The sequence below is a fragment of the Miniopterus natalensis genome, chromosome 7 (assembly GCF_054644295.1).
Source record: "Miniopterus natalensis isolate mMinNat1 chromosome 7, mMinNat1.hap1, whole genome shotgun sequence".
Classification (NCBI taxonomy): Eukaryota; Metazoa; Chordata; class Mammalia; order Chiroptera; family Miniopteridae; genus Miniopterus; species Miniopterus natalensis.
The window spans coordinates 52,859,853-52,887,395 of NC_142087.1; the positions used below are offsets into that span (position 1 = coordinate 52,859,853).

Genomic DNA, 27,543 nt, shown 5'->3' on the forward strand with positions numbered 1-27,543 from the left:
TAAATGCTTCATGCCATTCCCTTCTGGCCTGTGGAACTTCTGATGAGAAATCAGCTGGTAGCTTATGGGAGTTCCTTTGTAGGTAACAAATTGCTTTTCTCTTGCTGCCTTTAAGATTCTCTCTTTGTCTTGAATTTTTGGCATTTTAATTATGATGTGTCTGGGTGTGGGCCTCTTTGGGTTCTTCTTTCTTGGGATTCTCTGTGCCTCCTGAACTTGTGTGACTTTTTCCTTGACCAGGTTAGGGAAGTTTTCTGCCATTATTTCTTCAAACAGGTTCTCTAACCTTTGCTTACTTTCTAGATCTTCTGGTACTCCTGTGATGCAAATATTGTTATGTTTCATATTGTCCCACAGCTCCTTTAAACCTCCTCTAGTTTTTTAATTGTTTTTTCTTTTTGGTTCTCTGATTGATTTTTTCAACCCTGTTTTCTAATTCACTGATCCAATTCTCAGGTTCCTCTAATCTGCTGTTTATTCCTTCCAATGTGTTCTTTATTACTGCTATGTCCTTCTTAATTTCCTTCATAATTTCAATTTCTTTTCTGATGCCATTGAGCATCCTTATGATCAGTATTCTAAACTCTAGATCCGATAGATTGCTTATCTCCATTTCATTTAGCTCTTCTTCTGGAGAATTATCTTCTTTCCTTTGGAGTTGTTGTTTTTTTTTTTGTCTCCCCACTTTGGTTGCCTGTTTGGGTTTGTTTCTGTGTATTAGGTAGATTTGCTAGGACTCCTGGTCTTTTTGGAGAGTCTCTGGTGCAGGACAATGCCACATGGTGTTTGTGACTGGCTCCAAGTGCCCTATTTGGAGCTTTCAGCTATCCACAGCTTATTGCTCCCTTTGCTGAGGCTGCGTGCATTTGGGAAGGACCAATATGCGCACCAACATCTGCTTTTCCTAGCCCTGGGTCCAGAAGTAGATCAGGCAAAGATTCGAAGAGTCCAGAGATCCACCTTTGCCTTCAGGCTGATTGTTATTCTCAGTCTTTTAATGAGCTTCAGGCTGTAGACCACTGCAAGGTATAAGCTCCACAGGGTGGGGCAAGAGGTTTTCCATCAGGGTGGGGCAATTGCTTCACCCCCCCACCCCTGCCCGAGGCAAAAGTGCCTGGATGGTAAATGTCTGCCTGAGAAAGATGTCCTCTGCTGTATGGGGAAGTGACTCAGCACAGGAATCTGAGCTCTATCCCCAAAGCCCCCAACTCTAGATTCTCCTCACACAGCTCTAGTCCACTCTGCCCTCCCTCTGCTGGAGTCCAAGGTGAGTGGCTGCCCATGAAATTTTGTGCATTGGCCCTTTAAGAGGGTGCCTGCGTTTCCAGCCGTCTCCCTGGCAGACAGGAACCCTGCTGCTTTTCACAGCCAGATGCTATGTGGGCACCTTTCTCAGTTCTGGTGCTCTGGGCTGGGAAGCCCAGTTTAGACCCAAGAGTTCTCAGTGGGAACCCCCCACAGCTGAAATATCCCTTGGGACCTTCAGCTGCTGCCTGTGGGAGCCCGGCCAGCCCTCTCCAGCCTCCACAGTTCCTACCAGTCTTTATGTGGTCTCCACTTTTCCTCCTTGGTTATGAGAGTGCTCTCCAGCTCATCTTCAGTTGATTATTCAGGATGTTTTTTCTGTATTTTAGTGATAATTCCAGTTTGGTCCTGGGAAAGTGTCAGTGTAGCTTCCACTTAATCCGCCACCATCTTGGGATCTCCTTCGAAGTGACCTTTTAAAAAATCAGGCGCCTATACTTATATACAAGGATTTCTGGTACCAAAAATAAACCAATCAGATGAAACCTTATTGTGCAATGTGACCAATAAGCTGCAAACTTATTATATCACCATATATTTATGGTTTAAGACAAGGCATTCAAACTGGATGGCTATTGTTTTGTTGACTGTTGTCATTTTTTTTAATTTGACAATCTAAGGGAAAAGAGGTGAGTGCTGCTAACTAAATAGACAGGTATTGCACGTTTCAAAAATTATCGTGGCACACTGGTTGAAAATCGCTGGTGTAGAGGCCTACAATAGACCTTAATAAAACCTATTGTTCTTACATTCTCATTTGCCAAATGTTTTTACCTAAGATATAATGGAAGTAAAAAGCTTATGGGAATACCATATAATAAAATAGAACTAATAAAATTTTTGTTCTTTGGTGGCTGATTTATTTCACTTAGCATGTTTTCAAGATTCATCTATGTTGTAGACAATTTTTAAATTGAATTTTCTCATGAATGAGAAAACCTGCAATATGTAGTCTTTTATATGATGAAAAGCAATTTGAATCTTTTCCCATGACCACTCAATTCATGTCTTTTGTGCATTCCTTCTAGCTAAGAAGAGAAATACCTCTACATTTATTCAAATATTTGTGTCCACCAGTAGCATTTTGGTTGTCCTCATACAGATCTTGCATAGATATGTTAAATAAAACCAGTTCTTTAAATTGACATTAAAAAAAAAGCTAATAGTTGAACACGTGGCACATAATTTCTAAATTTCTGTCATCCTCTCAATTTGTAAAATTGGAAGTTTCATTAATATTCCACAAGGCAGCAGACTGGTTCCATTATATCTGGCTTACTGCACTGATTTAAAAACATTTTAGATATTCCCAGTATTGGTATCCCCAAATATAAAAAAGCTTTCTAAGCCAATGCAAGAAATCTTTGAGGTATTTTCTCCCAGAAACAACTTTGCAAATGATGGTTAATTTTGTAAATCAGTTCAAAAATCTTATCATTTAATCAGTTGTAACAGAATTATAGAATTTTACATTTAAACCATATTTAAGAAATAATTAATCTAATGATATAATTCTTCCCCAAATGCAAATATCTTTACTCTTGGCTTAAAAAAAATAAACGCGGAAGTGGGAATTTAAAATTGTGCAGTCACTGTGGCAAGTGGTATGACAGTTCTTCAAAATATTAAACATATAATTATATATGATTCAGCAATTCCACTTCTGGGTACATACCCTAAAGAACTGAAGCAGAGACTCAAACAGATACCTGTATACCTATGTTCATAGCAGTGTTATTCACAATGGCCAAAAGGTAGAAGCAACCCATCACCTCAGTGGATGAATGGATAAATAGAATGTGGTATGTACATACAATGGAATATTATGCGGCCTTAAACAGGAAGGAAATTCTGATACATGCTACAACATGGATGAACCTTACAGATATTTTACTAAGTAAATAAGTCAGACTCAAAAGGACAAATGTTATATGATTCCATTTATGTGATGCACCTAGAATAAATACAGAGTGGCGCCCCCCAAAATGTATACACACTTTAACAGCTGATAGCTCAATTTTGAAAATGAAATATATTTTAATAATCTGCCTTTATAATTATTCAAAATGTGTGTATACATTTTTTTTGGCACACCCTATACATAGAGACAGAAAGTAGAATTGTGGTCACCAGGAACTGGAGTAGGGAGGATGAGAAATTATTGTTTTTTTGGGACAAAGATTCAGCATGGGATGATGAATAAGTTCTGGAGCTAGATGGTGGCGATGGTTGCACATATGAGTGTAGTAATGCCACTGAACTGTACATCTCATAATCAAAATAGTAAATTTTATATCAAAAAAATTCTTTCTAGCTGTCAGTGACATAGTACTTACGGTGACAGCTATGGAATTGTGGCAATTTGTTACCTCCTTTAATTTTCATTATACTTTTTATAGTACTTTATATGGGAGGTTCAAGTTCTGCTCCATTTTGGGGGTTGTAATTTCTCTTTCTGGTCTACATTAGTTCCTCCCTCTCTGCACATTTCTCCTTCCTCTTCTGCTTTTCTTAAATCCTTGACTTCATAGGATGGGACTATTCAAGAAGACAAGTTTTTTTTTTTTAATCCTCACCAGACGCTATTTTTTCCATTGCTTTTCAGAGAGAGTGGAAGGGAAAGAGAGAGAGACAGAGAAACATGGAAGTGAGACACATTGATTGGTTGCTTCCCGCAGGAACCCCAACCAGGGCCACGTACTAGCCTGCAACCGATACGTGCCCTCGACTAGAAACGAACCTGGGACCCTTCAGTCTGCAGGCCGGCACTCAGGCCACTGAGCCAAACTGGGTAGGGCAAGAGGACAAGTTTTTAATAGACATCCTGAATCCCCAAAATTTTCTATTTTTATCATGCTAAAATGTTTTTCTTTAACCCTGATTTTTGTTAATTTTCTGATTTAATTATGATTGTAAGTTTTTTCTTTTTAATCTGTTGACATGGTACATTATAATAATGGGTTTTCTGATGAACCATTCTTGCATTCCTGGGAACACCTTACTTGATCATAACATGTTTTTTTATTATTTTAAAGAATATTTTTATTGATTCCTTAAAGAGATGGTGAGACAGAAACATTGATCTGCTGCCTCCTGCACACCCCCAACTGGGGATGGAGCCCACAAACCAGGCATGTGCCCTGAGAATTGGCAACATTTCAATGCATGGGATGACGCCCAATTGAGCCACACCTGCCAGGGTGATCATAACATATGACTTTGATTTGCTAGATACAAGAATTTACGATTCTTGTAACTATATTCATTTTTTCTTTTCATTTGTCTCCTGTGATTTTATGAGGTTCTGGGATTTTATCCAACTTGAAGCTGCAAGTTAGCTGTTACTGTTTTGTGGATAAGGGCAGAAGACATGAGACTCTTGGGACGTAAAGAACTTTTGCTCACAGCATAGCAAGTATTGTGAACGTAATTTGCATCAGTACATCTTACCACCCCAAGTTCCACAGAAGCAAAGTGAAAGGTCTCAGGTGGATGCAGCACAGGTTGGTTGTGTAGCAGTTGAGCTTGGGGAATAAACCTCTTATACAAGGCCTTATCTCTACCTCAGACCTCATGCTTCAAGGTTGCTCACCGATACATGGCCCGGACAGAGTGGCCAGGGCCTTACATTCCTGTCACAGCTGGCAGTAATGTACAGGGAGTCTTAAGGTCCAAGGTAGATTTTCTTTTTCAGCATGGTTTTATAACAAGGTTACCTTGACCTCAATGAACACAATGAATGTTTTTTTCCCTAATCCCAGAAACTGTTTTGTTAAACTAGGGATTTGTGTTACTTGAAGTTTTGATAAAACGGCAAACAATGCTTTGTTTTGGAGAAAGGGGGGGGATTTTGATGTGACTTTTTAAAAAAAATTATCTTTATTGTTAAAAGTATTACAGATGCCCCCTCTCCCCCATCTCCTCCACCCCAGATGTGGCGATCATTTTAACAGTAATTGACTTTCTATTTTTCCTGAGTGAACATTTTTTTCCAAAAAATTAAACCATAACGTTTTCAAATTTATAAACATAGTCTGCTTTATGATTTCTTGAATCTACTATATCTTTATTTGGGCCTTCTTTTCATTGACGATATTTGTGCCCTTTTCAGTCAGTGTTGTCCCCGCCTCCCTCCACTGCCCACGCCATCCCCAAGGATCAGCTTTTGGCCTATATTTTATTTTTAATATGTCTTTATTGATTTCAGAGAAAGGGAGAGGTAGATAGATGGAAACATCAGTGATGAGTCATGGATCAGCTGCCTGATGCACGCCCCCTACTGGGGACTGAGCCTGCATCCTGGGCATGTGCCCTGTCCAGGCATTTAATCGCAATCTCCTGGATCCCCATAGGTTGATGCTTAATGGCTGAGCCACGCTGGCCAGGCACACTTTTGGTCCATATTTTAATCTACATTCTCCCCCACACAGAGCCATGGAAACTAATTACTTAAATCTCCCACATATTCAGTAACGGGTTCAAACTGGAGTAGGAACTATTGTTCTAAGTCACCCTGTTTTATGGGCTGGTCCAGTACACCTTCCACCTTCAGAATCTTTGCAAAAGGAGCAGGTACAAGTCTGTATTCCCCAAACTTGAAGAACACTCCTGGCTATTCCAGAACTCCCTTTCCTTGCACTGATCTGGCAGTGACAGTAGGGTAGATCTGTAGGCCTCTGCAGCAGAGTTAATTCAGCCAGAGATGCCGCATCTCATCCTTTCCAGGCACCCCCAATCCAAGTAATTCTCGTTACCTATCCCCATCCCTTTCACTTTGTATGGGGGAGAAGATGCTGGTCCAATTGTCTCTCAGTAGGCCCTAGGAAGGATACAGGGTCTTGTCCAATTATTTCTGATACTCTTTAGAGTACAGGGCATTATAATGGTTCTTTAGCTTACGGCTCTGTTTTTTTTGTTTTTGTTTTTTCCTTTCCTTTCTTTGATAGCGTGGAACAAACTGTGGACTAATATTTTCTGAGGTGCCCTTTGTGATGAAGAATTTAAAATTGAGTAAGGCCACCCAATACAATAATATAAATGAATTGATAAGTATACTATAATCTGGATTGTATTGAAGAAAATCTGATTATCTCAAATTCACAGAAATGGAAAGTAGATGGTGGCTACCAGGGGCCAAGGGAGGACACAAGTTGTTTAATGGATATAGCGTTTCAGTTCTGCAAGGTGAAAAGATTCTGGAGATCCAGAAATGTAAACACACTTAAAACTACTGAACTGTACATTTAAAAATGGTTAAGATGGTTAAAAGAAATACCAGACATCTAATATTAAGCTGACACAGGGGTTTTATTTTGTAGAAAAGCAACATCTATAGAATGGCACAGACAGCTCTAGTAGTCTAAAGTACGATATATAAACATGACAATTGCTCATAATGACAACACTGAAGCACTGAAAGATACCGAAGTACTTCCTGAATCCAGAAGTCGAAATATACTCAGTACGGCTTTAATGTCCTTATCTCAAAGTCCTAATACACTGACATTTGGTAAACCAGATAATCATCCAATCATAACTTTGGGCAATACATAACTTGGGGATATCTAAGTCTTCTGGCAATACGTAAACTTACTCATACTCATCTGGTATACCTCCACACAAATATTTTAAAATTCAAATTTCTTGGTTAAGTGATATAGTGCTTGAATTCGTTAATTATTTTTAGATGTTTCCATTATACAAAGTTAAATGTACAACTAAATTAGTGAAAAGTGCTCACTGTGGTTTTATGGGAACATTAACACTTTGACAAAAACGTTTATGAATGTACTCTATACTTGACTAATATTGCCTTTTTAATTTAAATCTAAATTTCCTTCTATTTTATAACCACTTTTGTGATTTTTTGGTAAGAAATTTATGCCTTCTTAATTATTACATATTTTTCCCCTCCTTATTTCTTAGTTTAAATTCAGTACAAACTTTATTGGTATCTTAGGCTTCATGCGTATTCTTACTCCTAAATACCAGCAGTTCTTCAAAGACCTAAAATCCAGCATGGGAATTACTGTATTACATTAGTTCTAGAAAAAATATCAAAGACATTTTCTTGAACTTTATAGAACATGTCATGCCAAATCTTTTGTTTATACAATAAACTGGTAAAACTGGTAAATTGCACACAGAGTTTATATTCCCCAAATAGAATAACTTAAATATTAAAACGTACCTTTAGGTTACCACCATAACTGACCTTATAAGCATAACAAATGCAGTACAAAAATCACAAAATCCACTAACCTTAAATGCTGCATATCACAGCATCTACTCTCATCTTCCTATGACCTATTCAAACTATAGAGAGCAATTTTTTAAAGCTACTCTACCATTTATAACCTAATTAGAAATTTATACGAAAAACAATTTTATGTTCAAATATGGAAATAAGCAACATAATTCCAAATCCCAAAAGCATCCCAGCATTCTGTAAAAGGAAATATCCCCAGCGGCTACATCCATGGTCACTAGCATCATTGTGCAGCATCTCAGGTACCTTAGAGAAGGGGAAAAAAAAAAAAAAGAGCAACCTTTAAGGTTTCAAAACTACAGATTGTTTTTATAAGCCTTTGCAGGATAGTTTATTCATATTATATGTAGCTAAGTATACTGAGTCAATTCCTTAAATCATGACTACGTACATACTGATTCTAGCTAACGTGACATAACATTTCCTAGCAGTTTAATTAACAATGATTATTTACCATCTGCTTAGCAAGTCAAATTGATATTGGTCCAGTTTGTTCTTGCTTCAGTTACTGCCTGTATCTGAACTGAATATAACATGTGGCTTACCAGAATTCAGATATATGGAAACCTTATACTATGTAAAATAAAATTTTAACAATAAGATTGCTGTGCTTTGGTGACAAAGAGATATGACTTCTTTGTCCATTCATAAGGAGCTTTTAAGCATTCTTAGTACACACAGCATGCCAATAATATGTGGCTTGTGTTAGGTTTCCTACAAATTTACACACAATTCAAAGAATGATTGCTGAGATTCTACTCTCAAAAAGACATATCAGAAGGGGGTCGATATTTCTCTGTATCCTCACACACACTAGGCAGGATAAAGATGTGCTTGTGGCCAACAATCCACAAAGATAAACTGTAAAGAAACTATATTTTATATGTGACCTTGTTGAATATAGAATGACTTATCACTACTGCATTTACTCTAAAGCCTTTTTATAAATAAGGTTTCACAAAACAGTTTCTCTATTTTATTATTGGTCAATACTGTAATTTGACACCTTAAAAACTTACCATATCAACCAGAGCAACATACATGAATAAGCCAGCAGTTAGTGCAAATATCCACATAGAAACATTTTCAGCATAATGACCAATGAAAATTCCTGTTGCCATTCCAAGATATGCCAGCATGGCCGACAAAGCATTATAAAGAACAGCCTGCTTAACAGTCATGCCAGCCTTTAGTAAAACAGCAAAGTCACCTTTAACAGAAAATACAAAAGGGAATTAATTAATTGAAAAATCATTTTTAAAACACACACCCAAGAGACTTCACAGATTTAAGAAATTCTCTAATGTGCTTTTTTTATTCCTCACGCAAGGATATTTTTTCCATTGCTTTTTCAGAGAGAGTGGAAGGGAGAGAAAGAGAGAGAAACATCAATACGAGAGAGACACATCCAGTAGTTGCCTCCCGCTCGCTCCCCTACTGGGGCCGAGCCTGCAACCAAGGTATGATCCCTTTGGTCCACGGGTCGATGCTCTAACCACTGAGTCAAATTGGCTAGGGCAGAAATTCTCTAATTTTTAGAGGAAAAAAAGCTGCGTGGCTCAATGGTTAGAGCATCAGCCTACACACTGGAGGGTCTTAGGTTTGATTCCCAGTCGGGGGCACGTACCTGGGTTGCAGGTTTGATCTCCACCCTGTCCAGGTGCATGTGGGAGGCAACCAATGGATGTCTCTCTCACATGATGTTTCTCTCCCTACCTCCACCTCCCTCTTCCCTTTCACGTTCTCTAAAAATCAATGGGAAAAAAATATATTCCCTCCTTGGGTGAGGATTAAAATAAATGAAGCAACAGTATAAATCACCCTAAAAGCTCTATAATCTAACATATATGTATTTAAAGTTTATTAATTTTTTAAAATATGTTTTTTATTGATTTTAGAGAGGGGGGAAGGGAGAGGGATAGAAACAAATATTGATGAGAGACACATCGGTCAGCTGCCTCCTGCATGCCCCCAATTGGGGATTGAGCCAGAAACCTGGGCATGTGTCCTGACTTGAAATTGAACTGGGGACCTTGTGGTTCATGGGTTGACACTCAACCACTGTGCCACACCAGCTGGACACTAAGATATTTTTATCCAAAGTTTTACGTAAGGCTCCCACTTTGTTAATGAGTGATAAATACCACAAATCTACTATTATTACAGTCTTACACTGTCTTTAAGGAACTCATAATTGACCACACAGAGGAGGGTGGAAAACACACATGAAATGATCAGCAAATGATAAAGGCAATTTATAATTAAGAGCTAAAGAGTCTAATGTTCTGGTTATAAAAGGAGAACACAAGATAAATTAAGATGGGAATAGTTAAGGCTTCGTGGAGCACGAAGAATCCAGAACAGAGAACATAAACCACATGTTGATTATAAGCACTGAGCAGGCAGATGGGAGGCCTTCTGAATGGCAGAACATATGCCAAGGAACAAAAGTGAAAATGGTGTCATGGGTGTGTGCAAATATGTGTTTATAAGAAAAAAAAAACAAAGACATGAACTGGGATCCAGAATAACTCTGGGATGGTGTTTTTCTTCAGTTCCAAAGAGATTTTCTCTATTAATAGAAGATGACTTATTTGATTCCTGTGGTCTAATTCATATTGTGTGTATGAAGAAATGATCACTGAGGTCAGCAGTATGCTGGCATAAGAAAATATTTAGTAGAATAAGAAAGGGGGCCCAGGTACCTCTTTGGCAATTTCACACAGGCAATTGCGTAACTGTACTTATAGGGTCAGAATTCTGGCTGGAAACGAACTTGTGTTCATTATGAAAAGAAAGCTAGCTAGGTTAGAGGATGTATGAGAAGGCATAAAAGTTATGAGGAAGCTTGCTGGAACTATCATTAGCAAAAGCTAGTGACACTCGGACAATCAGCCATCTGGAAAATACCATTTATATGGTTCTCTTACCTAATTCATGAGGCAACTCGTGACAAAACACAGCAACAGAGGTACTTAAACCACTAGATAAACCCTCTGTAAAAGCAGCACCTGTGTAAAAATCAATCAGAAAAAGATTGACTACATTATTTTGTGGATGTGTTTTTAAAAAATCTTACCAGCATACAAAATGCAATAAAAGAAATAGGCTATATTTTGGCTGTGAATAAACAGAACTTTCCCAACTGCACTCAGTATCTTCTTTGTAAGTAAACTCAGATTACATTCAATTAGGGTTAAATTTCCCAATGGAGCACAAGCTGGTATGATTCAGAAGGGAAGGTTCCACTATGCCTTAACAGTGATTAGATGATCTTATACAAACCTGAGAAGTAATTGCTACTGCATCAAACACTTATTTAAAAATGTAAAATAAACTGATTTAAAAGGTTTAGAAAAAAAACCTCAGCAGTCAAGAGTACAAATTGTTTTACTGGCCTCAGAGGAATTCACTATGTAATCAGACTTGTTTACATTCATTCTTTCACTGTCTCATAAAAAGAGTCTAAGACAAATAGCTCCCCTCCTTTTAAAAGCTAACATACTATACAACTGCTCATATATAAACCATGACTTAGCATTTGAACCTTCTTCTTTGTTGCTTATGCTGTGCACAGTACCTAGAGGAGGAAGAGCACCAGGCTTCCAGGGAGCCAAGGCCTGGGCCCATCTCAAATAGCACGTCTCCTTGAGCAAGTGGTTCACCTTGCCAGGCCTCAGCTGCCTAATCTATAATTATTTCCATGGTTCCTTTCAGCACGAATTACTAAAATTCCCAAGTATTCTATTATCTCCTAATTGTGGCATAACAATTTAATAGCAAAAACTCTACTTATCAGATATACATAGATTCCTTTACAGCATGAAAGAAAAGATAGAACAGATTCTTTTACCTTAATAAATACTGTTTATATTGCAGATAACTTAAATGTATAGGGGGAAAAACTCACACATGCTCCAAACACATTGGAGCCTGATCTTAAGACCTTGCAAATTAAAACAACTTTCGGTAGTTATAATTTAGGTAATGAGCAAGGCACAGTTCCTTTCACTTTATCAAATATTTTACTGTCAAAGTAGCCAAAGAAGAAACAACATTTTGATAATCAATAAGGGGCAAATACGTAGATGTATACCAATTGCCAGGCCATCGCTGAAATTGTGCAGGCCATCGCCCATTATCACCATCCATGCCAATGTGGCGATGCCGGCATCTTTCAACTCCTCCCGAGAGTAGCGCTGACTGTGACTGTGGGGGTGGTGGTTTTGGTGGTGGTGGTGATGAAGAATATGGTGGTAGTCATGATGGTGGTGAATGAGATCATCTGACTGGCCCAGTGTGTCATGGAAATGTGAATGGCATTTATTCTTGCACCCTCTGGGTACATATTCATTATAGACTTCTTGTGGATGAGCATGGGCTATCATGACCTCTTCTTCTTCCAAGATTGCTGGTTGTTGAGAATCAAAGTGGGAGGGCTCTTGTGAGTCTCCTCGTAAATAGCTTTCAGGTCCTGGGTATAAACAAAAAAGATATTGGGACAGTCAGAAGGCTTAATGCGCTTAGACACATTTCAAACATTTCCACTGACAAAGTAAAAAAAGATCTTAAATTGGAGCAACTCTCTCCCATATGCCTGAAGAATGAAACATTACAGTATTACTGATGAAAAACATTAATAGGTTTTAATAAATTTTAGAAATTAAATGGTCTCACATATTAAGAATAGATTTTAAACGGTAACCTTCAATAATTATCCTCCAGATCCTCCCTTAATTTCTTCTGCCTCCTTATATTTTTAAAGATGACTTTTTTTCTGATTATAAAAGAAGCATATACTTATTTTAGAAAAATATTTAAGAAAAATATTTAAATTGGAAATAAACATAATTTTATTGTCTGATTCCCTCTTTTTAAAAAAATTATGTACTTATTTATTTAATCCTCACTGAGGATACTTTTTCCATTGCTTTTCAGAGAGAGTAGAGGGCAGAGAGAGACAGACAGAGACACACTGATTGGTTGCCTCCCGTACGTACCCTGACAGGGGCCAGGGGTTGAGCCTGTAGCTGAGGTATGTGCCCTTGGCCAGAATCGAACCTGGGACCCTTCAGTCTAAGGGCTGATGCTCCAACTACTGAGCAAAACCGGCTGGGGCCGACTTCCTCTTTTTTAAGGGCAAAATTCAAGGAAAAACAGCAGAATCTGAAATACCATCATCACTATTTACTATTTGTACAAAGAGGAGATTGCAACAGCAAGGTTTAGCTTTTTTCTTTGTCCTATATACTGGTACGGCTTTTCCTGGAAGCATTCCTGACATTGTGTTCCAATTGTAAAGCTATTTCCTTGTACTGTTATATATTTCACTGGAGCCTGTTAAAAAGGTTAGAGAGAATAGATGCAGAAAGAGGAGCAAGGACATTTTACTTGCTCTTTAGAGAAAAAAACAGCATGCTGGAAAACAAAGGGTGGACAAAAACAAATAGGCAGTGGCAACAGTCAAGTTTTTCTCTCTCCTCAGATCTATTGAGCTCCTGCTCTGGGCCAGGCACCCTGCCGGGCACTGGTGATAGAATGGAGCATGAGAATATCTTTGTCTTCAAGAAACTTATTTTCTTGTGGGAAGAAAGCCAGTTAACAAGGAGCTACAGATATAAATAAGGTAATTTAAGGCGCTGGAAAGCATGGGGAGAAAATACAAAAGGATAATATGGCAGAAAGTGACAGGAAAAACCTTTGTCTTTGGGTGATCAGGGAAGACCTCTAAAGAGGAGATATCTGAGTTTAGACCTAAACAACAGAAGAAGGAATTTATGTGAAGGAATTTATGTGAAGGTGTCCAAGAAGAAGAAACAATGAATGCAAGGCTCTGACACAAACCTGGTATGCTCACAGGATAAAAGGTCAGCAGGCTGGACAGCGAGGACAGTGAGGGAGAGTGGAGGGCAGGTTAGAATCTTGAAAGTCAGGGTGAGAAGTTTGGTTTAAAATTTTAATTTTAACTGACCTGTTCAACATGAAATTCCAAGCTAACAGTAAAGTTACATGAAAAACAGTAACTTTACAGTGAAAAAACATGGTAGATATAACCTTAGCCAAGTGATCAAAATTAACACCACCCATAGGTGACAAAGGGCATCATGTAAGGTGGCACATCATGTGACTGAAAAGAATGATACCACTTTGTGGTATTGCTGCCAAAACTGATCAATCTTTACTGGGCTCTGGTCTGTGTAACTCAGCTGGTTGGGCACCATCCCGGTGCAACAAAAGGTTGCCGGTTCAGTCAGGGCACATGTCTGGGTTGTGGGCTCCATCCCTGGTGCGGGGTGTGCAGGAGACAGCTGATTGATGTTTCTCACTCTCTAAAAATCAATAAACTATTCTTTTTTTTTTTTAATATATCTTTATTGGTTTCAGAGAGAGGAAAGGAGAAGGGGAGAGAGAGAGAAACATCAATGATGAGAGAGTCATTGATCGAGCCCGCAACCCAGGCATGTGCCCTGACCAGGAATCGAACCCCAATCACCCAGATCCTAGGTCGATGCTCAACCACTGAGCCACGCCCGGCCGGGCAATAAACTATTCTTTAAAAAAGGAAACCCAAAAACAAAAAACCAAAAACATTAGACTCAACACCTGACCTAGACTGTACCCTAAATTTTTTTTCTTTTGGGGGAGGGGAGAGTATAATGAAATTAGGACAATTAGAAAAACACAAGTGCCCTGGCCAGGTAGCTCAGTTGTTTAGAGCATTGTCCTGATGTGCCAAGGTGCAGGTGCAATCCCCAGTCAGGGCACATACAAGAATCAACCAATGAATGCATAAAAAAGTGGAACAACAAATTGATGTTTCTGTTTCGCTCTCTCTCTGCATTGTATCAGTATTAATTTCCTGATTTTAATAACCAAACTGTGATTATATAAGAGAATGTTCTTTTTCTTAGGAAACATATGCTGAAGTACTTAGGGGTAGAGAAACATCATGTCTGTAACTTACTCTAAATGGCTTAGAGAAAAATGTAGGTAAAATAACTGGGGAATACAGGAAAGGGATATAGGAATTCTTTGTATTATTCTTTTAAAAAAATATATTTTTATTGATTTTAGAGAGAGAGGAATAGAACCATCGATTGGCTGCCTCCTGCAAATTCCCTATTGGGGAATGAGCCCACAACCTGGGCATGTGCCCTGACTGGGAATCGAACAGGGGACCTCTTGGTTCATGGGTCAACACTCAACCACTGAGCCACACCAGCTGGGCAATTCCTTGTATTATTCTTAACCATTTTCTATAAATCTGAAATTACCTCAAAATAAAAAAATAAAAATAAAAAATAAATAAATAAAATAAAATAATAAAATAATAAAATAATAAAATAAAATAAAATAAAATAAAATAAAATAAAAAACACAGGTGGCTGCGCTCGGTTGGGGGCCATCCCATACCTAAGGCAGGAAGAAGGTGGCCGCAAAGAAGAAGAAAAAGTCGCTGGAGTTGATCAACTCTAGGCTCCAGCTGGTTATGAAAAGTGGGAAGTACGTGCTGGGCTACAAGCAGACTCTGAAGATGATCAGACAAGGCAAAGTGAAGCTGGTCATCCTCGCCAACAACTGTCCAGCCTTGAGGAAATATCTGAAAGAGTACTATGCCATGTTGGCCAAGACTGATGTCCATCACTACAGTGGAAATAATACTGAATTGGGCACAGCGTGTGAAAAATACTATAGTATGCACACTGGCTATCATTGACCCTGGTGATTCTGATATCATCAGAAGCATGCCAGAACAGACTGGTGAAAAGTAAATCATGGGATATTTTTCTTTAAAAAAATTGGCCAGAGCTTGGTGTAAACACAACAAAACATAGAAACAACCTACTCACCGGTAATTAAAAAGGATGAGAGTTTGTTTTTTTTAAAAAAAGGACATGGTCTCATCTCTTCCATATAGCCCAAGAAGAGCAATGAATTCCCCCCAGCCCTCAGATTCATAAGGACTTACGATCATCAGGGTCTAATTTTTCCTCATTTGTTGACAGCTGAGATTCATACTTGGACAACCGCTTCTTAATCTCCTCCTCCTCCTCATTTTCAGTTTTTTTTTGATTCTAAAACAGCAAGGGAAAGCAACACTTTAAAAGAGTTGATTTGCTTATGCGTACAACTTTAATAAACACTTAAAGTGTGGCAGCACAGCATCCCCTTGGGAGCTTGTTAGAAATGCACAATCTCAGGCCACAACCAGACCTAATGAATCAGATCGGGATTTTAACTAGATCCCCAGGTGACTCACATGCACATTAAAATTGAGCTCTGCCTCAGGTTATCAATTTAGAACCAGCCAAAGGCATTTTCTTCAGGCATTTAGTGATCTGCTAATCAAGTGCTTGGTTTTCTCCATCTCTCCTTTGTATGCTGAAAACCCATACTTCCCACACTTTTTATATCCTAAAACTACACTGTAACATTATGTATTTGTTATAACTAAAATATTTTTCCTATAATAAAACACTATTAATAAGCTTTCTCTTTTTAAACAAATCTCTCTTAGCTAGCCTTGAATTTATAATTAGGTTTTTTTAACCACTATACCTGAGATAGTATAGTGTTCCTATCTCTGAGCCCAAGCATAATCTCTCCTTTGTATGCTGAAAACTCATACTTCTCATACTTTTTACATCCTAAAATTACACTGTAATAGTCAAAATATTAAAAACGTCACACAAAAAATTCTATTTCTTATTTGTAGTACCCTTGAATATGGCTTAAACAATCACTATGACTTAAACAAACATACCTAAGATTTCATTCTAGTTCTAACAGTACATTAAAAATATCTGTACATTTTCTTAGGTTTGTGGACAAAAAGGGGGCTCTATAATAAATCTGACAAGTCCAATGTAACAAGTGAAAGTAATCTCACAGGGTGATCTGATTATAAATTTCTAACTGGGCAGATCATGGTGGGTAGTCACACCTCAGGCCTGTAACTTCCCTACTGAAAGGTTATCTTTGCTTTAAGCAAGCCCTGTCCACTGTTTTTGTACATCTAATGTTAACATACCTTTTAAATAGCTTTTTCAGAACTCTTAGAATGGAACCAGAACCACCCTCAAGAGAGTACACAATCTTGTCAGCTATCCTGTAATCCAATCATAGAGATCTCCTTGCCTTGACCCCTTTCACTTTAGGTAATCTTCCTTACCTTCTCTACTTAATTCCATATGCATAAAAGAAACTGCAAACTGTCATTCTGGGAAGCACTGTTCTCCATTTGTTGAGATCCTGCTTCCAGGCATGTCCTGTTTGGCTCTCAAAGAAATTCTAATAAACTCAAAAATTTTCTACAGCTTTGGATGTTCATAATATCAACAGGTTGTAAAACATTTTAAAGGCAAGCACACAAACAAATCTTTATACTACCCCTAACACAATACCTCAAACAGAGGAAGTATTTAAATATTTGTGAATATAAACAAATTCAGGGTATTTTAAATCACTTCACTTGATGCTTTATTTCTTGTTGGGCAATGACTCTCTCTAGAACTTACAGATGTTAATGAATTCTTTTATTCCTTAAGGGCCTATAATGTTCCCTATGCTAAGTGCTGGCAATACAATGTAAAATAAGATACAAAGGGTCTCTGTTCTCATGGAGCTTATCACCAACAGGGAGGGAGGAGGCTTTATGCAGATAATGATTATATAATTCTTTGATTGCAATTTTTGATACATTTACAAAGAAAAAACACAGAGTGCTTTGAGAGAGTGTAACAACAAGACCACAGTAAATCACAGGACAGGCTTCCTCAAGAAAGTGATATTTATACCAAGACCTAAAGATGAGCAGGGGTTTGCTGGGGAAGGGTGAGAGAGGCAGTATTCCAGGCAGGGAGAATAGCATGTAGGAGGCCAGGAAGGGGACAGCACCGTCTTTAATAGAAAGAACAAGGTGGTTGGGGCCTAGTAGGTCATACAGGGTGGCTAGAGGTAAGGCTGGGCAGCTGGAGGAGATCAGACAATGCAAACCTGTTGAGAGTTGTGGCTTTGTCCTAAAAGCAATGAGAAATCACTAAAAGAAGGCTTTTAAGTTGTGGAGTCCAACCTCATCAGATTTTCATTTAAACAAATCACTCTGGCTGGATTAGAAGAAAAAATAATGTCAACAGGTCAGTCAGGAGGCAACTACTGCCACCCAGATGGGAGGTAAGGATGGAATGGACTAGAATAAAAAGGAAGATGAAGAGAAATAAAAAAAACTCTGGATAGATTTAATAAAACTAGGTTGAACATGAGGAGGAGGGAGGTGTCACAGATGATTCTCATTTCCAGCACGAGCAATAACCTTTACTGGTAGAGAGAAAGTTTGACGTTGAACTATTGTAATGTCTAACTATATCAAGTATGAGATGTAATGCTAACTTGAATATAAAGATTTCAGATTGACAAAGATGGCAAGTAACCTAAAACTATGACATTCAGGGGTGCAGGATGGATGTCTTAAGGAAAATTTTATGTAAAATGTCCTGTTACAGGTCCAAAGAGCTCTCAACACTTATCATATAATGAATAGCTTTTTTTCTTTTTGAGAAACCAAATGAGATTAAAAACTGTTAAGTAAAACTAAGATCTGGATGTCCTTGAAAAATACTCAGTGTATTCTGAAAAGAGCACAACATTTGCAAAACTCCTGTGGGACATCTTCATCTAGAAATTATGTTTACTTGTTGTTTAATGTTTCTTATACATTCAACAACTATTTTTCAATCACCTCTCATGTGCCAGTCACTATTCTCGGCATTGGAGATAAAGCAGTAAATAAGACAAAGAGGTCCTTGCTCTTAAAGAGCTTAAATTCTAGTAGAAACTAGTTTAGAACAGAGATTATCAAGCTTTGACTACAATCCACAGTAATATATGTGCTACTTACACAGTAATATATATAATATACTGTAATATTACTGTTGTATTTGAAAACATTGGTCATGATACAAGATTGATTTCACAACTAATAAGTTATAACCTACAGTCTGAAAAATACTATTCTGTATTTAATCATAGTGAGTCTATCATGTTAAAGAGTGAACAATTAAAGAAAAGTTATCTTTAAGTAAAATAAAAAAAAAATTGAAATTACAATTTTCAATACTTTATGGCATTGGAAACAGAAAAAAGGTAAAACCAACCAACCAACCTCCATACCCCCCGCCAAAAAACTAAGAATGATCTTTTGTTTTTTTAAGGTAAGAATAATTCCAGATGGGTTTGGGGTGGGGGTTGAATGAAAAAGGTGAAGGGATTAAGAAGTACAAATTGGTAGTTACAAAAGAAGCCATGAGGGTGTAAAATACAGCATATGTGATATAACAACTGTGTATGGTGCCAGGTGGGTACGAGAACTATGAGGAGGATCACTTCGTAATTATCTAATTGTCTCACCACTATGCTGTACACCTGAAACTAATATAAAATAATACTGAATGTCAACTGTAATTGAAAAATTGAAAAAAAAAAGTGTCAAAAAGCCTGGGAAGATGACACAAAAATGTAAATAATGGTTGCATTAGAGTGGTAACACCATAGGAAAATGTTTTCCTATTTTTCTCAAAAACTTTCCAAAACTTTTCTGATGAGCATGTTTAATTTTGATACTTTACTCTAAAAATAAATAGTCAAAGAAATTCTTTTTAGAAAGCTGAGTGTGAAAGAGTAATTCCAGAGAAGGTAAAGAAGTAGGATGTGTCCTCAAACCAGTCCAAGGGAAGCTATAGGGACAATAGGAACACAGATGACAACTTACTGGATTAAGAATGAATCAGGTAGCCTGGCCAGTGTGGCTCAGCGGTTGAGCACTGACCTATGATCCAGGAGATCAAGGTTCGATTCCCTATCAGGGCATGTGCTGGGGTTTCGAGCTTGATCCCCAGCAGGGGGCATGCAGGAGGCAGCCAATCAATGACTCTCTCATCATTGATGTTTCTCTTTCTCCCTCTCCCTTCCTCTCTGAAATCAATAAAAATATATTTAAAAAAATTATGTAAAGTGACCAATGTATAAAATTTAAAAAATTTCTGAAATCTAGATTCTATACTTAAAATACCTTTACACGTATGTAACCTCTGGCTGAACTTAGGAAAAAAAATCACCACACAGAACTCCAACTCAAAGATAATCTTGGTCAACATCAAATGATCAGAACAGGAGTATACAAATATTTTAAGTTCAATTAAAATGTCTAAGATATGTACGGGTCATTTTTTAAGAGTTCCCACTAGAATAGTCCTTTCAGTGACTTGCCTTGGTCACATCAGATAAGAAGAGAGCAGATAACCAAAGGCAACTCAAAGTTATTTTTTACCGGAAATAAAGAGCCTACTACTGTTTGGCTTCATACTATTTTCTAGAGGCAATTTGCAAAGGTCATGTCTGTGAAAGTTACATATCCATCCTTTCAAACAGAATATCCAGCTACTGGGTGAATAATTTGAGGTTAATCACATAGTCATAGCTACCAATGAATATTGATGGCGTATCCATGATACTTTTTTCTTAAACCACTTTATTGGAGATGATTGACATTCAAAAAGCATTACAGATTTAATGTATACAACTCAGAGAGTTTAGGGATAAGTATATATATGAAACCATTGCTACCATCAAGGCCATAATCATGAATCTTGATTTCAAGGACCCACCTGTGCCTTGTTTGGTTATTTACAAAAATGTTTATCCTTGCCTTTCTCACTGTCTCATGAGTTTGAAGGGAATTCTGAAGACAGAGAAGTCCAGGGTTATAAAGATAAAGAACTGCTCTCCATTAATGCCCCTGGGAGCAGAAAGTATCTCAAGAATACTCAACCCCTCTCAAAGATCACATACCCTCGATGAGCTCTGCTAACGGTCTAATTAGACCTCTATTTTAAATAAATGTCTGATGGATGATAAGTACTCAGTATACTTTTTCTTACCTTTTTCTTCTTATCTTTAAATTGCTTGATCAATGTGAGTACATGTTCAACAAGAAACATGAAATACAAGCCTCCCAGAGCTGTTAGGCCCTTCCATGTGGAATCAAAATAGGTACTTTCTTCTATGTTTTGAGAAGACAGATGACTGAACAGTGGCCCTCTCTTCATTTCTATTGCTGTTTCTTCATGGCTGTGACTATGGTGGTGACTTGCATGAGACTAAAGGCAAAATATGTTTTTTATAAATTCATTAGCTTCACACATGTCAGAAAAACTGGCTAAGATAAGGTCAAATCTGAAATCATTCAGAATTAGGCAATTAATGGAATACTTCGGAATGAAGGGAAGTTTAGGATATTAAAAATAAAATGACCAATAAGCAGCCAGCTATCTAGAGCTTAATACATACAATATACTATGGCACTTAATAGACTGAATCTGTTTAGTGTAAAGAGAGATACATTCCCCTGCCCCACACTTACCTGCAAATCTCTAAGGGAAATTTAGAAAACGAGATCCAAATATTTCCTGCCTATGCACCTATCCCAAATATTTAATGGGAAAGTAAACTCACTTTACCAAACTTGCTTTATTTAAGAATTCACTCATGTCACAAAGTGTAAATCTCTAAATACACATATAAATTCAACTTTGAAGAAAAATCCTAAAGTTTCTTGAGTAGACAGAGTCACACTTTTTATTTCTGTGGCAATTACACTAACAGGTAAGCAGATAATTCACACTTTTGCAGTCTGTCACAGTACTAACATCTGAGTAGACTCTGTCTCCTTTTATTAACTGAGTCCCCAAAAGTTAAATCAGTCTGTATTTAGTCTGTGTTAATTCCCTTTAAAAAGCAAAAAATATGTATTAAGATCAAGCACAGTCCTGGCTGGTGTGGCTCAGTTGTTTGGAGCTTCATCCCGTACACCAAAAGGTGGTGGACTTGATTCCTGGTCAGGGAATATACTCAGGTTGCGGGTTCAATCCCTGGTAGGGACGAGTGCGGGAGACAGCCGATCAATGTTTCTCTCACTCTCTCAAATCAATAATAAAAAAGAAAGATCAAGTACAAAAATGCAGCTTTTGGTTACCAAATATATTTGAAAATAAACTCCTCTAAACCAAATTTCTAACCTTTATACATATCAATACACAGAATTCTAGTATAAACCAAAAAATCCCATATATTTTCAATGCTGAATAATACAATAAACTAATAGGACAAATTATCATACTTACATGTGGAAGAAGGTGTAAAAAAGCATCACCACTCAATGTCCCAACAGCCAATGCCACAAGGAAACTCAGGAGAAACTTGAAAAACACCCGATTCATGAGAGGCACTAAGATAACACCCAACAAAGACAGGAAACTGATGATGGAAATGGCTATAAAGCCACCAACCCAGGCTGTCAAACAGAAGAGCAAAGATAAAAACACACAATTGATAAACTTTAAAAGAGAGACTTTGGAGTAGCATAAAGCAACTTGTAAAAGTAGGGTAGTTTTAAAGAAATACAAATTCAGTGGAACAGGACTGTGGTGACAGCAATAACCAATAAATGGGCTCAAATGAACAATTTGACTGAACTCTCCAGCTAAAGAGCATAAACCTAGTGGAAAATCCTTCAGCTGGTAGTGAAAGAAGGGAAAAAAAAAAGATAAACAAGGATGAACTCTAGCTCATTTGGGAACTGAGCTTTCAGACTCCTATAACACCCAAATTAAAAAAGAGAAGAAAAAGTTAAAAAGAGAAAGAGGGAAAAAGGGAAAAAAAGAGGAGAAAATCAGGAACTGAATCATTTCTTCAGTAAACAAAACAATTATTTCTTCATTATAGTTTTTGAGCACTGAAACTCTACACTAGAGCACAGCTTAACCTACTTTCATTTATTAATAACAACAGACCAGAATTAGGCTCCTACACAGTAGAGATTAGCTTTGACTCTTTTTCCCAAACAGCGTGGCTATTACAAAAAGCCCACATTTCAGATAACCTGGACACTTCATGACCTCAGGCAAGTTACAACCTATGTTTTACTTATTTATTTAAAGATAAGGCTAACACAGACAAGTTACAATCTAAGTTTTTTTTTGTTTTTTTTTAAAGGGTAAGGCTAACATGCTTTCTTCACATTCAAGGCAGAAAACAATTAAGATGGTATATTTGAAATCATGCTAAAAATGAATAGGTTTTTGTAAATATAAAGAACTTTACAACATAAATGTATCTATTGAAAATTATTTTTACTTAAAAAAATGCAATTCTACCTATTTGTAAAGAATAGGTCTTCGGAGGGATTTCTGCTTTCTTTTCACTCGTCGTATGAATCAGACACGATCTAGCATCAATTTGATTGATGATGGCTGGGCAGAGATAGTTGAACTCTGTTGCATTCAGTGAAACCTGGATGCCCATGCCATGAGATGTAAGCAGCTTTGATGCATTGAAACACTAAAGAAAACAAAGCAGTGAAAATCACCAAAAGGCATTCCCATTAGAGAATCCAAAAAAGTTGTTTGATGACAAAACACCCTTTCCTTACTGGAGCTTCTCTTAAATTTTTTTTTAAGTTTACACTAATTAAAATCAACTTTTGTTTTAAGTACTTTGGAACTTCTCAAACTACCTGGAGATACTATGTCACAATAATGTTATCCCACCTCTCTGCCTACTTCTTGGTAGAAACAGTCACATCACTAGTTGCCCAGAGAGAAAGCCTCAAGTGAAATAAGCTTGAGGATAAATGGCCATTCACAAGCCTGTTAATTCATTGTATAAACCTATTAAGGAAATGAGCTTTAATTTCGAGATGGGGTTCATTAGAGATTGGGACATATGTTGTTTTAGTACCAACGCTACCTTACCTGGCCTAAACAAGTCCAAAACACGTCATTCTTTCAGCAATGACCATACTTGGCAAACTTAGCTCAGTTCTGACTACATACCTGGCAAAATAATGCTCTACGAGAGAATATTAAAGTATGCACATTACTCTTATGCAGGCTAAGGTTGGTAATAAAACAAACTTGTACCGGCAGGCAGCTGTTTCGACAATTTAATTGGATGACTAGTTTGAAGAGAATCTTCTGACCTCCCTCTATACCCCTAAAATTGGTAAAGTTTCTCCTCTTCTGTAAAGTTATTTTAAACTCCACCAATTCTTGGTTAATACTACTCAGAACAAACTATTACCAGTGTTGTTATGGGAATGACCATTAGTAGGATTATCCTAGAATTAGTACAGTCATATAATGCCTTGAACGAAGTACTTAAGTTTTGCTTATTAACATATTCCAACTAACTCCTTGTTCTTGAATCTTTTAGGCAAGGCAAACTGAGTAGTCTGGAAGTCTAGTCTAGAAAAAAACATATGAACTCAGAACTTCATTGCCCATTCACTTGTCGAGTATGTCATTCTTGGTAGTAGTTCCAATTTCAATCACTCCACAAGTTATTACAATCCCTCTGCAAGGAGGTATTAATGCTCTTACATTCTTCAACCCCTTCAACCACACCTTTCCCTAAAACATGGATTCTAACTCCTGCATTTTCAACCTCCCATTTTCTATTTTTTATTAATAACATTCACCTTTAAAGGCTTTCTCCAAAAATAACTTTGATATCTGCTTTCTATACTTATTTTAAATTCTGCATTAGAAAACAGTTTTAGCAGGCAGCACTGTTAATATCCCCCAAGTTTTTTTAATCAGAAATGATTACAACATGATAGGGATACTTTGGGTCAAGTGCCTTGCTGAGAAAGTGGAAATTACCTTTTCAATAGCCTCATCATTTTATTTCTACCTTAAACTCCTTACAACTAGAGATAGAATGGCTATGACAGAATAGACAAGCAGGCATATTGATTAAAATAACAACAACCTTTATCTTACCTCCTGAATATTTTCATTTGTGTTTCTGGAATACATAAACTCCTTTCTGGGCTCACTCACAGATTCATTTGTTTTCCTCCTAGCCGGCCGGCTCAACCTGCTCTTTTCTGTGATACTGGGTGGAGTGGAACTGCTCACGTCTTTGGGGAGAAGTTTCCCAGGTTTTGGAGTTTCTATTGTCTCTAGAAAGTGAGTTTCTTCAGAGACAGCATTATATACAGCTGAGGTCACTTCACTAGCACCAACACCATCCTTGATTAACACATTCCTTCTACTATTGGCATGTTCTGATCGGCGAGATCCTTTTCCCTGGTTGTTTCTAGGGTCTTTACCAGAACTATCAGAGTCATGGTCTGGGCAAAGAGCTTTCCGATTATTTCTTCCGGAAGCAGCACGATTACGGTGAGAGTGATGATCATGGTCAGAGTGATGCTCGTGGTCATGATCAGAGTGATGCTCGTGATCATGATCAGAGTGATGCTCGTGATCATGATCAGAGTGATGTTCGTGGTCATGATCAGAGTGATGCTCGTGGTCATGGTGTAAATGAACTCTTTTAATCTTATCTATGCCTATATTCTGAAGCAACTTTCTGAACCCTTCAACTGACAAGGAATTATTTTCTCCATAGCGATGGAAAAGCTGCTGTAGATGATATCGCTGTGTGGTAACTGCCAAATCAACGTTAATGCCAGATTCCCAGTTTGGAATAATTTTCTCAGTGGTCTGAGGGAAAGCAGTTGCTGGTTCTACTTCATGAAGGGGATTTGTGACTGACAGAGTGGAGGTCAGGATGAAAATCACAGATAAACTCCTCGCCATCGCACCTTCCTAGAGAAGAAAAAAGAAATTTTGCCTTCACTTCTAAAATAACTTGAATTAAGAAATCTCCTGCTGAACACTGATGTCTAAACAAATAATCAAGGTTTACAGAGCACCATTTTAGCAATGTTTGGTACTGTGAAAATAAAGAAACTAGAATTCTAGGCTCTACCCTTGCATTGCGAAAACATGTTAACAACTGGAGAACTGCTGAGCGTTAACAGATTGTAATTAGCACTATAAAAGCAATAGTAATTCAGACACTGGAGAAATCCATGTGGCCACAGCCATATTGGCAACTTCTTATTGTGTTGAGAACAATGACTTAAAACAAAACTTACTTCTACCACCATCATCACTTCATAAAACTCTATTTTAATATTAAAAGTAGTAGATATGGCAATCTCAGAATAACTCACATTGAAAATTTTTCTTAAACTATAAACAAATCAATTTAAGGCTTCTTTCTCCAATATCACTCTTCAAAGTCACCCAATTTTGCCAGTTTCTGTGTATGCCTCAGGATACTTTCTATGCATTTTCAAGTAAATAGGTACTTAAACCACACAAATGGGACCTTTTTCCTACTCAAAAATGACATCTTTCCATGTCAGTACATATAGATTTATTTCATGCTTTTGAACAACCGCATAATAGTTGCTTAAAAACCTCATAAAAAACTGTATCATTCTTATGTTGCTATAAATCAGTGAAAATTTCACCATAGACCATCACTCATCCAGACAATGGTGTTTGGAATTAGGAATTGAGCTGAGCCTTGAAAAGCAGAATTCAGTTAAGCCAAGGAAGGTATAGTTGGGATACACGGTTAGTCTGATTATCTCAGGACACAGATGTCCAGTCATCACCAAACTCACCTGTCTCCAGTGAAAGAAACAGAGGCCCGGTTCTGGACCAAGAGAGCAAGGGTATGAGGCAACTTAACTCTACCACTTTCAGTTCTTCTTCCCTGCACCGGGGAAAGCTGGCAATACCTATTCACAGGGTAACTGCGGAAACTAAGTTAACTGCGTACATGGAAGTGCTCCAAACAATATCAGCAGTTTTGCACAGCTGCTGCTTATACTGGAAGCAGTGAAAAGGGAAGCACATAATACATAAGTACCATCGGGCTAGACTCCTGAAAGAACAATCTTCGGGACCTGAAGTTTTAATAGCCAAACGAGAACCATTACGAAATTACCCGCAGGAGGGAAAGGCAAGGAGCGGGAGGGGTTGTGACAAGCACAGGCACAATGCTCCGGGGCAGCTCCGTGCCTTTCTCCAGGAGGATGCTTAAGGAGGCCGAGGACCCGCGGGCGGACTTTCTTCCCTGCAAGTCCCCGAGTGTTGCTGCAAAAAAGCCTAAAAAAGGGGCCTGAAGAGAGGCGAGTGGCGAAAAAGGGAAGGAAGGCACACCACTACTTATAAGGGCTTTTTAATTTAAACACGACCCTACCTTCGAAGAGGTTAATACTTTCCCCACAAAGTCCTCCGCTGGACCCCGAAGCCCATCTGTGCATCCTAAACTGGGAAGTCGGGCCTCCCCTTTCTGCAGCCCCCGCCCGGGCTCGCGGGACTCACCTCTCCGCGGCCTCGCAGTCCCACGGCCCCGCGCGCAGGTTCAGTTCCCCGCAGGCGGTCCGGAGGGCTCGGAACCGGCCCGTGCTTCCCTCTCTTTCTTTCTCCCTCGAAACCTCTACAGGGCACGGAGAAGCGGCGATCTTACCGCTGCGGATGCCCCTCGGCCGCGGTACCACCGCACGGGCACCGAGAGCCGCGCCCCACGCGCCCCAGCCTCGCCGGAACAGGACAATTACTAATTACCGCCGCTCGCGCCTGGAAACCACCGCCTCGCCGGCCCGGACTGCGGGACATGCGCAGTGCGGCTCAAAACCCGGTCCCGGCCCGCCGATCCGCGTGGCCGCCTGTTCGCCGGCGCCGCGGGGCTCGCAGGGGCGGGAGGGGGCGAGTGCGCGGTCCGCGCGACTGTGAGCGTCGAGCCCAACTGGGGACCCTTTCTTTCGCTGAGCCCCTCCGCGCCCCTGCCCCGTTGAGGCTCGAGACTTGCTTGCCAGGGGTCTCACCTGGGCCAACTCTGCTGCTGGAAGCGGGCGTGAGGGGCAGCGGGACGTTCCCGACGCTGCCCCAGCACTTGAGCCGCGGGCCTTTCTGTAGGGTCCCGGGCTACTCCGGTCGGGTCTTCATCCTTGGGATAGAGGGCGCGCTTGTGCTCTGGGCCACGATCGAGCAGACAAGAGGTGGGAGCCGCTGCTGGGCACTGAGGACCTTTCGAGCCTCGGCAGGGGGCGG

The 27,543-nt window shown here is 38.7% G+C and overlaps 1 protein-coding gene and 1 pseudogene across 2 annotated transcripts; one reads left to right on the forward strand and one right to left on the reverse strand.

Moving 5' to 3' along the window:
• Positions 1-6,593: 6,593 nt before the first annotated feature.
• SLC39A6 (solute carrier family 39 member 6) lies at positions 6,594-27,476 on the reverse strand. Of its 2 annotated transcripts, none has more exons than XM_016195966.2 (10): positions 27,318-27,476; positions 24,409-25,239; positions 22,783-22,966; positions 21,751-21,920; positions 20,509-20,727; positions 15,543-15,648; positions 11,670-12,047; positions 10,504-10,584; positions 8,593-8,783; positions 6,594-7,819 (listed from the first exon to the last, which is right to left on the reverse strand). In XM_016195966.2, exons 2-10 carry the CDS (start codon positions 25,228-25,230, stop codon positions 7,667-7,669), a joined length of 2,304 nt encoding a protein of 767 aa, XP_016051452.1. In that variant the 5' UTR covers positions 25,231-25,239; positions 27,318-27,476; the 3' UTR covers positions 6,594-7,666. The 2 variants fall into 2 exon arrangements, with proteins under 2 accessions (XP_016051452.1, XP_016051451.1); XM_016195965.2 differs by lacking the exon at positions 27,318-27,476 and adding an exon at positions 26,815-27,049.
• Positions 13,554-15,345, forward strand: LOC107524179 (large ribosomal subunit protein eL30 pseudogene; annotated as a pseudogene).
• Positions 27,477-27,543: the final 67 nt, after the last annotated feature.

Bases quoted from the DNA above. Each gene is read 5' to 3' on its own strand.
- SLC39A6 (XM_016195966.2), bottom strand. From the start codon at position 25,230: ATGGCGAGGAGTTTATCTGTGATTTTCATCCTGACCTCCACTCTGTCA. The intron at 12,048-15,542 runs GTAAGTCCTTAT...GTTTATACCCAG, and splicing joins AAAATTAGACCCTGATGATC to GACCTGAAAGCTATTTACGA. The intron at 7,820-8,592 runs GTAAGTTTTTAA...CCCTTCTCTAAG, and splicing joins ATGTTGCTCTGGTTGATATG to GTACCTGAGATGCTGCACAA.